This window comes from Temnothorax curvispinosus, unplaced genomic scaffold (genome assembly GCF_003070985.1).
Source record: "Temnothorax curvispinosus isolate PA1 unplaced genomic scaffold, ASM307098v1 QBEX01009638.1, whole genome shotgun sequence".
Classification (NCBI taxonomy): domain Eukaryota; kingdom Metazoa; phylum Arthropoda; class Insecta; order Hymenoptera; family Formicidae; genus Temnothorax; species Temnothorax curvispinosus.
Window position 1 is genome coordinate 18,568 of NW_020219418.1, and position 11,627 is coordinate 30,194.

Genomic DNA, 11,627 nt, shown 5'->3' on the forward strand with positions numbered 1-11,627 from the left:
GAAAACCAAGCAGAGTTTAGGAAGAAGAGAGAAGTGGTGGACAACATTTACACACTGAATTATGCGATAAGGAAGCGATTAAAGAGGAAAAAGAAGGTAGTGGCTGCTTTTGTAGATCCAAGGGCGGCATTTGATTCAGTGGACAGGAGGGTTTTGGGAAAATGTCTGGAAAAACCAGGGGTGAGTGAAAGGTTGGGAAAGAGGATCATGGAAATATACGAGTAAACAAGGAGTGTAGTGAGGGTGGAGGAAAAATACAGAAGGAAATTTTGGACTGCAAGAGGGGTAAACGGAAAAATTAACAGAGTCGATCAGGATTTAAACTCGAAACCTTTTGTTTTCTACCTTCGTAGTCTGTTACTGTGTGTTGCTTCACAATTGTTTTACCCCACGTAGCAAAATGTTGGCAGTATGCCGACAGCATGCCAGTAAATTTATCTCATAATTTCGCAGCAAGATCTTCTTGTGCTGTGTTTTTTATACTCGTGAAACAAAATAAAGGCGCGCGCGTAGCGCGCGCCTGTGTTGTTTCATTCGTGAAATAAAATAAAAGCGCGCGCGTAGCGCGCGCCTGTGTTGTTCTAGTCTATAATAAAAAAATCCATGTAGACGCGAGAAGTTGGCCCGTGGTCGAGTAGTATTGTTGCCGCTTTTCCGCGTGCGTGATTGGCCGATGCGTGCGTACGGTCGATACGATGCGGCGATCGAGATCGAGCTGCGAGTTTTGCGTGCGTGTATGTATGTATATATGTACATATGTGTATGTGGCGTGTGATGTGACAGCTGGCATCGGTTGCGCGAGGTTAGTGGGATTATTTATATAAATATGTATGTGTCGTGTGATGTGACAGCTGGCATCGGTTGCGCGAGGTTAGTGGGATTATTTATATAAATATATATATAAATTATATTTTACATATTAATATATTTTAACGTCATTTGTAATGTTTCAATATTTATTGCTTGCTTGTACAAATCTAATCTGGTATACGTTACAGTAACTATAGATTTTTGATACAGATTTATCTTTGTAATCGTATATTTTATACATATATCGTATATTATATATAAGCAGACGTAAGTAATAATTACTGTTTTTGCATTTGCATTATGTAAAATTTGTCTTATTTTAGACACACCGATAAATTTAAAATATTCGAGAAGATATGATGGGATTAGCTATTGGTGATCATGGTGCAAATATATTCAACAAGCGTGAAAAGTTGATGACATTACAAATATCGTTAGAAGAAAATTCATGCACATTTAAGATATAATATAGAGAGGTAATTATAAAAATTATATTATTGCTTGTATTATTTCAAAGAATATTGTTTCATAAAAGTTTACTGACTGTTTTTATCTAAAATATATATACATATTCGTATATGTATATGTTGCATTATATTGAGCTGGTACTTATCAGATTTCTTTCTCAATCACAGACGCATGAAGCTGTTAAAAAAGACTGATTTATGCTGGAATGCAGCGATAACCTAGAAATAAATAGATAGTGACAGTCGTGACCATTGCCGCGTGATAGATATAGTGATATAGTGAAATATATATTGACGGCAGGGAGCTGATGCCGATTTTCTTTAAGAAGGAAGGTGTATCCAAAATCGCACACGTACGTATACATATATGCTGTCTTGTAAAAGTTGTAAAAGTTAGGAGAACGAGAAAGTGATCTGTATCTATGTGCACGTTGTGACAGGCACTATCGCGTAATAAAGATTTCTCCGAAGTATGTTTAAATTGTACTTTACTTTCGTTAACTTAGATGCTTTGAATGTACAATCTCGCGTCTTCAAAATATAATAATTCTCATTGTCAGACACTGTTGAAGCATAATTGTCTAGCACAAGAGGTCCTCTTGTGCTAGATAATACGAGTTGCTACAGAGTGCCTTTAATTGTAAGAATCTCTTCTCCTTTACCCCTTCTTTCTTCCCCCAATCCCGAATTTACACTATTGCGTGGTTTGCATCGTGTGTCATTACCTATTATAAATGTCCTCCTTTTCTCTCGTTTTCTCACGCAGGAAAATTTTATATTCAACTACATGGTATACAATTTTGCCGCTATATATTGACCGCAGGAAGCTGATACCGAAAAGATCTTTAAGAAGGAAGGTGTATCCAAAATTGCACATGTATGTACATACGTATACATATGCTTTCTTGTAAATTGTAAAAGTTGAAAAGAACGAGAAAGTGTTCTGTAGCGCAATTTGTATTGAAGGCAAGTTTTTTATGTTAAAATAGTTGTGAATTGAGTCCCTATTATCCATTATGATATAATTTTTATCATCAATATTAGAGAAGTAACGAAAATTAATTTTATTAAGTATTTAAAGCAATTGAGAGTTTTTAGCATTAAGTATTTCCATTTTCTCATAATATGCTTAAAAAATATTGCAGGGGACTTGTGAGTTATGCGAAGCAATTGATACTATTAAGGTTCATTGGTCATATGAAGTTTGCACACGTCAAGCTTGACATCCTAAAGATCACAATGCATTCTGAAAACGATACCGTGCAGGTTCGTTGGCGTATACGTGGTGTCATCACAGGCTGGAAGGTATTTTCTGTGTTTTGGAAGTAAAATTTGGAAAATACAACATGTCATAAAATAAGCGCTAACCAGAAAATGTAAGTGTAATCAGTGCTCTAAACATTCCTTTTAATAGTAATATAAAATTGTTCTTATAAACATTAATTATAATTAATTCAAGTTGTCTATTATTTGAAAAGAACTTGATTTTTAGTTTCGTTTTTTATTCTACTTTCAGAAAATGATAAAATAATTTAGATTTCCTAAAATTAATTTTGTTTATGCTATCGGAGAGGAAACACTTATTATAAAATTGATTATAACGAGACAATTATATATAACGATTTCAGATGGTACGACGGCTTTTTTACGTTAATGCTGAATGGAAAAGTCTATAAGCATATTGCGGACGAGATGATGCCTAATCAGGATACAGCCACGAAAAAGAAAGATATGCGCATGGCAGGGAAATTAGCGCTATTCACAGGCCTTGTAAGCATATTTAATAACGACGAGGATTCATTGAGTTAAGCTCTGTCTTGAAATCGCATCAATTGAAGTGAATCCACTGCTGAGTGCTGAAATTATACGATTTTATCCGTCACAACGAATAGACCAAGAAGAATGCTTTTTCCAGTCGATGGTTTCGAATGTTGCTGACGTATCTATTTCGTTGCAAATGCATCATTATGAAATGATGATCGGTAGTAAATGAGAGATATGTGAATTAAAAAGATGTGTACATTAACTAAACAGTATCTTTGTATGATTCCAAACTATCTTCATCTAATTTTTTAGTGACAATGTCCGAATAATTTGCGTTAGTATTTCTGTGAAAAAAAATATGACGATTATATTACAGTATATCTGACGATTTTAACATAATTATAGAGGTAGGGTGTCTAAATTGTTATCGTTCCATCCAAATGTATCTTTTATACTATTCGGATAGTATCGATATTTTATGCTGGTTAGAAACAAGTAAAAAGTATTTTAAGACACTTGTATCGTTTCCAGAATATAAAAACTTGTGTTTAGATTACAGATATACGTTTTAAGTATTGGCGTATTTATTTCGTTGCAAATGTATCATTATGAAATGATGGTCGGTAGTAAATGAGAGATATGTAAATTAAAAATATGTACATTACCTAACCCTTCATCTGATTTTTTAATTTTAGTCGTGACAATGTCCGAATAATTTTGCGTTAGTATTCCTGTGTAAAAAAATATGACGATTATACGATTATATTACAATATATCTGAAAAATGTTAAAAAATGAAACAATTGTTTAAAGGTATCCTGTTTAAAGGTATATCTATTTGCTTTGCCTGTATGGAATGTTAATAACGCGTAAGATAATATGATCATTAAAGTAATATTTCTTAAATGTATATTTCATACTTAATTTTATTTCATAAATACTATCACATTTATTCCTATGAATCGTTTTCATTACGCTATTATGATTTTAACATAATTATAGAGGTATAATAGGTTGTGTAAATTATTACCGTTCCATCCAAATGTAGCTTTTATAGTATTATTTATTGTATCGATACCTTAAGCTGTTTATACAAAAGTAAAAAGTAATTTAAGACGAGAGAAAGATATAGAGATAGAAAACGAAGAAAGAAGGAAAAGAGAAGGAACAATATAGAGAAAGGTATTATATATTATAAAAATATTTATTATATTGCAAATATATTGAAATTTATATATTAGTTAACTTCTTTATATACACTACCTCTCATTAATTTCAATATACAACAGATTCGTTGATTTCTCTGTAATGGATGAACATCATGATACGTGTTTTGCACAGAAATGAATTCACTTGCTGTTATAAACATTTTACTTGCATGCGTGGCATTTTTATATAAATAATATATAAAAATGCAATGCATGTGCAAGTGTTTATAACAGCAAATGTATTCATTTCTGTACAAAACATATGTATCATGTTCATCATGTCCTTTACAGAGAAATTAATAAATATAGGGGTATATTGAAATTAATGAGCGGTAGTGTATATAAAGAAGTTAACTAATATATAAATTTAAATATATTACCCTGGCTGAGAGAGAGAGAGAGGTAATATTTTTCGCAATAAATTTTCTTTACAGTTATTAGATAATTAAATCGAGTCGATTTAATTCCGGGGAGGGAAGGGTTTTTAATTCTAACAATTACTGTGTTTTAAGTCCGAAAAGTAATCGGCGCGCAGTATGTTGGAAAAATTATATGTATATATATAGACATATATGTATACAGTAACTAATATAAGGCTGTCAAAGACCTAAGCTCGGATCGCATGGCTTTTGATTCTAATTGTTCGTATATCGTTACGATCCTATTTCTCTTGTTATTATTATTAAATATATTAGTTAAGAGTTGGAGAGATGGGAGGAAGAAAGGGCAGGGAGAAGTGAAAGAGGAAGGAAAGTGGGGGATAAAAAAAAAGATAAAGCAATGGAAGCGAAGGTAAGAGAGCTAGAAAAATGGAGAGAGTTAGAAGAGAGAGACAGAAGGAGGAACAATGTAGTAGTGAAAGGGGTGTAGGTAGAGGAGGGAAGGCAAAAGAAAGCGGTAGAAAAGCTATGGCTAGAGATGAGGAAGGAGGGAGGAATAAAGTAGGTAAAAGAGATAGGAAGAAAGAGGGGGAAAGAGAAGATGGTTTTAGTTAGGTTAAAAGATAGAGTAAGAAAAAGAGAGGTAATGCAAAAGAAGAATGTGTTGAAAGGGAGGATGGAAAGAATAAAGAATGACATGACCTTGAAGGAAAACATCAAAGAAAAATGCAATGGAGCCTGAAGAGGATAGTTAAGAAGGAGAGAAGGAATAGAAGGAGAGATTGGGTAAAGTACGGAAAGTTTTGGATAGAGGGGAAAAGGTGGAGTTGGGAATAGGAAAAAAAATCCTGATAGATGGAAGGGAAAATGATAGAAAGGAGCATGAAAAAGGAGGTGGGAGAAAGAGGAACAGAGGAGAAGGAAAAGAGTAGAAGAGAGGGAGACGGAAAAATGAAATCGAAAGAGAGTGAGGGAGGAAAAACGAGGGAGGGTGGAGAGAAGAGGGAGGAGAGGGAGAATAGGGAGGAAGAGAGTGTGGTGAGGCTGAGGGGAAGGGGGAAAAGAGTCAGAGAAAGTAGAGTGTGGAAAGTAAAAAGGAGTGAAAGAGAGAAAAAAGAGGGGGAGGTGGAAGAAAGGAATGCAGGAGGGAGGAGGAGGAGAAGGAACAGAAAGGAAACCCAAAGCTTTTGGGATGTAGCGGGAGTGAAGGGAAAAGTTTTAGGAAGGGTTTTAGGAAAGGATAAAAAAGTGGGATTTCGTGGGGTTGGTGGAAACATGGCACTAATCAGTGAAATAGGAGGAACGAAAGAAGATGAAGAATAACGTGCCAAAGAAGTTCAACTGGAGGATACAGGGTGTAAAGAAAGAAAGAGTTGGAAGAAGAAGAAGAGCAATAGGTGGGATAATGATGGGAGTCAGAAAGAGGTTAGAACGGGAAGAAGAATGGATAAAAGAGGAGGGTATAATGATTAGAAAAGTAAAATAAAAGAAGGAAAAATGGAGATTGGCAATAGTTTACGTAAGCGGCAACTTATGATAATGTGTAAGATAAAATCGGTGAAAGAGGAGGAAGGGAGAGAGGAGAGATGGATAGTGGGAGCGATTTCAATGCGAGAACATAGGAGAAAGGAGCGCTGGAGATGGAGAAGAGGGAGTTGAAAGAAAATCGAAAGATAAAATAATAAATAGGCAGGGAGAAGGGCTAATTAGATGGGTTGAAGAGGAAGGGTGGGGAATTATGAATGGAGCAAAGGAGGGAGATGAGAAAGAGGGGTAAATTTACAGGAAAAAGAGGGGAAACAGTGATCAGTTACGCGAAAGAAGATAGGAAGGTTTGGGAAAGAGTGACAAGATTGGAGGTGGGGTGTGAGGTAGATTTGGATCACCAATCAGTACCAGTACGGGTGGACAAAGGGGGTGGTGGTTAGAGGAGAGGGACAATAGCGGAGGAAGAGAGGTGGGTGAAAAAGACGGACTGGTCGGAAGAGGCAAGATAGGAGGAGGTAGCCCAGCCGAAACGCCGACGTCTATAGACGTCGAATTGACATCTTATAGATGTCGATTCGACATCTATCGACATCTATAGACGTCGAAAAGACGCTAGCATTCCGGCTGGGGGAAATAGGTAAAGGGGTGGGCAATAAATAAAGAGATCGAAAAGTTGACAAAAAGAATTAATATGAAAGAAAGTATGAGAAGAGTAAAAAGAGGGGCAGAAGGAAAGAGAGGATAGTGGGATGAGGACTGTAGAAAAAAGAGGAAGGAGGTAGAAAAGTTATTGAAAAACTGGAAAAGAGGAAGAAAATATAAAGAAGATTATAAGAGAAGAAAGAAGGAGTATAAGGAAATGTGTGAAAGAAAAATGGAAAAAAAGAGAAATCTGCTGGAAGAGGTAAGAGAGGCGAGAACAGAGAAGCAGGTTTGGGAAGTAATAAAGAAGGAAAGGAGAAGAAGAGTAAAAATTAATAAGGAGATAACAATAGAGGAGTGGGATGAATACTTAAGGGAGATGTTAGAAGGAACGGAATACAAGCGAAGGTTAGGAGAAGGAGAGAAGGAAGAGCAGGGCGGAAGGGGAAGTAGAGAATGGAGAGGGGATAGGATGGGAAGAGGTAGAGAGAGTGCTGATAAAGCTGAAAAAAAGTAAAACGGCGGGAGAGGACGAGATAGAAAATAAATGTATATCCATAAATGTATATCCATAAACTATTATTTCAATTATCATTTCCTTACTTGCCGACATTGTGATATTTTAAGTCTATTAATTATAATTATATAATAAGCGACAAATTTGTTTAAAATTTGAAAATTTCGAAGGAATTGGAGAGAGTGCTGTTATACTACATATTTAACTTTTAGAATATTCTGTATTTATGTTTTTTATTACTGTTAATTAATATTATTGTTAGAATTAAAAAGATCAAAACTTTTATTATTAGTTGTTCCTATTATACACATAGTACATACATTATGTAAGAGAAAGGGGGAAAAAGTGACAAATTGTTAATTTCTCTAAACTAATAACAGATAACGAGTCGATGCTGAACGTTAAAGGCGTTAGATAATAATGAATAATTTACTTGCAGTTTGATTTCAATCTGTTTACAAAAACATAATAGGGTAACTTCGATATATACGCCACAGCTAAGGGAAACTTAATTTATCGAGTACTATTTACTATGCTTAAGGCAAATGAATTATACTAATAAAAACTTTATACTGTCTACTACTAGAAACATAAAATATTGATTTTTTTGTATTTAATAAAAAAAAACTTAGAAACACTTGCATTTTTGCCATATATCCTGAAGATATATAAGAAGGGTGGATTATATGACATTCATGGGTAAAATGTAAGCCTTATAAAAAGTTAAAAATAATGTTTATAAATAAGGTAATAAAATCTCATAACAAGTTATAAAATGTGTGTAAGAAGTTTATTAAAATGAAAGAAAGATAAACAAATTATAAAACTAAAAAATTTTAAAAAGGAAATAGAAGAACGATAGGTGCATTAAAGATTATTATTGTTATACGATCCAAAAAGAGAAGGAAAAAGAACACAGGAGATTTCGAGTTTTACAAAGTATCCGTACTATGGCCTAAATCCCGCATGCTAACTTGCCGTATATCCTAAACACAGGAGGGATATACAAGATATTAAGGTAAACAAAAAATACAAGTGTTATGCACGACTTGTATTTTGCTGTATTCCATCATTTACTATCCCTCTACACTTATGTATCATGAAATAACTATTAAACTTTTTACATTCCCTACAGTAATTATTTTACGTAGGTTGTAACACAAGATCGCTACTTACTACGGTGAGAAATCAATTCAAATCACGACAGTTTCGTTAATATTAACAATAAAGAACTGAAATTACAACACAATACTAATATGGCATAAAGGCACATAAAAGAATAATTGCGAGCAAGTAACTTCATTCCTTCTATTTTTTCTGACATCTGCGGCGTAAAACCCCGCGTGGCGTAAAAATACCAGAGACCCTATAATAAAAAATGTTTTGGATGTATCCATATGTAACTTTTTAGTATGTTGTTTATAAGGTTTTAGTATATTTGTTTATAAGGAATAACATAATTATAGTAAATACTTTCACTTTCTTTATAAAATTATAGTATAGCTAAGAATGTATAGAATAAACATACTAGCATTTTTTTATTTCTTGTAATGCAACATTTTATCAGTTGGTGTAAAGAAAACACATTGTTACTTATTTTCAAGAAAGACATGTGGTTGCATATTCCAAATTACATATTTTTTTTGCCAAGCAACAATTTTTTTACACCAATTGATTCATTTTATTATTCTGTACATAAAAGTGTTAAAGGTACAGTTACCAAAAAATGAACAGTTTATGAGGTATTTTATATTTCGCCAAAATGTGCCAGAATAAAATATGAAATATCTTGTAAACTATTAATTTCTTTACAACTATCTTAATACTTTTATATGAAAAATAATTAGAAAAATCATATTATGAAAAAAAATGGCGATGACCTTTATGTGACCTTAAAAAATTTATTTATTTGAAAATTGGTTTTATCATTATCTGTCCTCTTTGATGCATTTTTTGTCTAAAACGTTTTTTCATATCTTCCATATTTTTCGAGATATTTGTCTGGGGCGTTTAAAATGGCACACCTTATATACAAATATATAAATATGTAAACTATTAATTTGTTAATTATAACTAACTAAAAAGAGGAACAATGTAGTAGTGAAAAGGGTAGAGGTGGAGGAGGGAAGGCTAAAAGGAGCGGTAGAGAAGCTATGGCTAGAGACGGGGGTAGAGAGAGGAATAGAGGAGGTAAAAAAGATAGGAAGAAAAACGGGGAAGAAAAGAAGATGGTTTTAGTAAGATTAAAGGATAGAGTAAAAAAATGTGAAGTAATGCAGAGAAAGAATATGTGGAAAAGAAGGATGGAAAGAATAGAAAATGACATGACCTTGAAGGAAAGAAAAATGTAATGGAGCCTGGAGAGGATAGCTGAGAAGGAGAGAAAGAATAGAAGGAGAGCTTGGGTAAAGTACGGAAAGATTTGGATAGAGGGGAAGTGATGGAGTTGGGATGAGGAAAAAGAAGTCCTGACAGATGGAAGGGAAAATGAGAAAGAGGAACAAGAAGGAGGGGGGGGGAGAAAAAGAAACAGAGGAAGAGGGAAAGGGTAGAAAAGAGGGAGACGGAAAAATGAAAAAAAAGGATAGTGAGAAGGGAGGAAAAACGATGGGAGGGTAGGGTGGAGAGAAGAGGGAGGAGAGGGAGAGCAGGAAAAAAGGGAGTGTGGAGAGGCTGAGGGGAGGGGGGAAAGGAGTCAGAGAGAGTAAAGTGGGGAAAGTAAAAAGGAGTGAAAGAGAGGAAAAAGAGGGGAGAAAAAAAGAAGGGGGAAGAAAAGAATTAAAGAGGAAGGAAAAAAGGAAGGAACAGGAAGGAAGCCTAAAGATAAACTTTTGGAATGTAGCGGGAGTGAAGGAAAAACAGGAAGTTTTGGGAAAGGATAAAAGAGTGGAATGTCGGGGTTGGTGGAGACGTGGCTGGAACGGGAGGAATGGGAGAAGATGAAGAATAGGGTGCCAAAGAAGTTCTGGAGTATACAGGGTGCAAAGAAAGAAAGAGTTGGAAGAAAAGAAAAAGCAATAGGTGGAATAATGATGGAAGTCAGAGAAGGGTTAAAAAAGGAAGAAGAATGGGTGGAGGAGAAAGGTTTAATGATTAGATAAGTAAGATAGAAGAAGGAGAAATGGAGATTGGCAACAGTTTACGTAAGCGCAACTTGGACAAGGTAATGGGTAAGATAAAATCGGTAAAAGAGGAGGAAGGGAGAGAGAAGAAATGGATAGTGGGGGCGATTTCAATGCGAGAACAGGGGAGAAAGGAGCGCTGGAGGATAGAGAAGAGGGAGCTGAAAGAAAATCGAAAGATAAAATGATAAATAGGTAGGAAAAAGGGCTGATTAGATGGGTGGAAGAGGAAGGGTGGGAAATTATGAACGAAGCAAAGGAGGGAGGTGAGGAGAGGGAGGCGACTTTTACAGGAGGAAGGGGGAAACAGTGATCAATTACGCAATAAGAGATAGAAAAGCTTGGGAAATAGTTACAAGATTAAAGGTAGATTATGTGAGGTAGATTTGGATCACCAATCAGTAGCAGTACGGTTGAACAAAGGGGGTGGTGGTGAGAGGAGAAGGACAATAGCGAAGGAAAAGAGGTGGGTGGAAAAGACGGATTGGTCGGAAGAGGCAAGAGAGGAGTTTTGAAGAAGAACGGAGGAGGTAGAAATAGGTAGGGGGGGCAATAGATAAAGAGGTCGAAAAGTTAACAAAAAAAATTAAGATGGAAGTAAGGTTGAGAAGAGTAAAAAAAGGGGCAGAAGAAAAGGGAGTATGGTGGGATGGGGACTGTAGGAAGAAGAGGGAGGAGATAGAAAAATTATTAAGAGACTGGAAAAAAGGAAGAAAACACAAAAAAGATCATAAGAGAAGAAAGGAGTATAAGGAAAAGTGTGAGGAAAAAAGAAGAAAAGAGAAATCTGTTGAAAGAGGCAAGAGAAGCGAGAACAGAGAAGCAGGTGTGGGAAGTAATAAACAAGGAAAAGAGAAGAAGGGTAGAAATTAATAAAGAGATAACATTAGAGGAGTGGGATAAATAATTTAGGAAGATGTTAGAAGAAACGGAATACAAGCGAAGGCTTCTTCTAGGAGAGGAGGGAGAGCAGGGATCGGATGGGGAAGTGGAGAAAGAGAAGGAGATAAGATGGAAGAAAGTAGAGAGAGTGCTGAAAGGGCTGAAAGAAGGTAAAGCAGCGGAAGAAGACTAGATAGGAAATGAAGTGTGGAGTTATGGGGGAAGTGGTTTAAGAAAGGCGTTATGGGAGAGTATGGAAAGGAGAGGGTTTTCCAGAGGCGTGGAAGGACGGAGTAGTCGTTCCGATAGCGAAAAAGAGGGGCAAAAGAGGTAGTAAACATAGAGGGA

General features: G+C 35.3%; 1 protein-coding gene across 5 annotated transcripts; it reads left to right on the plus strand.

Moving 5' to 3' along the window:
* The first annotated feature begins 776 nt into the window (after window positions 1-776).
* On the plus strand, window positions 777-3,345 carry LOC112459211 (uncharacterized protein C6orf136-like). Of its 5 annotated transcripts, none has more exons than XR_003041287.1 (4): window positions 777-870; window positions 1,446-1,630; window positions 2,423-2,653; window positions 2,906-3,345. XR_003041287.1 is itself a non-coding variant. In XM_025023230.1 (3 exons), exons 1-3 carry the CDS (start codon window positions 2,012-2,014, stop codon window positions 2,951-2,953), a joined length of 351 nt encoding a protein of 116 aa, XP_024878998.1. In that variant the 5' UTR covers window positions 1,997-2,011; the 3' UTR covers window positions 2,954-3,345. The 5 variants fall into 5 exon arrangements, 2 of the variants coding, with proteins under 2 accessions (XP_024878998.1, XP_024878999.1); XR_003041286.1 differs by lacking the exon at window positions 777-870 and adding an exon at window positions 1,196-1,286; XM_025023230.1 differs by lacking the exons at window positions 777-870; window positions 1,446-1,630 and adding an exon at window positions 1,997-2,154 and having other exon boundaries at window positions 2,423-2,582.
* The last annotated feature ends 8,282 nt before the right edge of the window (window positions 3,346-11,627 follow it).

Bases quoted from the DNA above. Each gene is read 5' to 3' on its own strand.
- LOC112459211 (XM_025023230.1), top strand. From the start codon at position 2,012: ATGTCCTCCTTTTCTCTCGTTTTCTCACGCAGGAAAATTTTATATTCA. The intron at 2,155-2,422 runs GTATGTACATAC...AAAATATTGCAG, and splicing joins GTGTATCCAAAATTGCACAT to GGGACTTGTGAGTTATGCGA. The intron at 2,583-2,905 runs GTATTTTCTGTG...TAACGATTTCAG, and splicing joins GTGTCATCACAGGCTGGAAG to ATGGTACGACGGCTTTTTTA.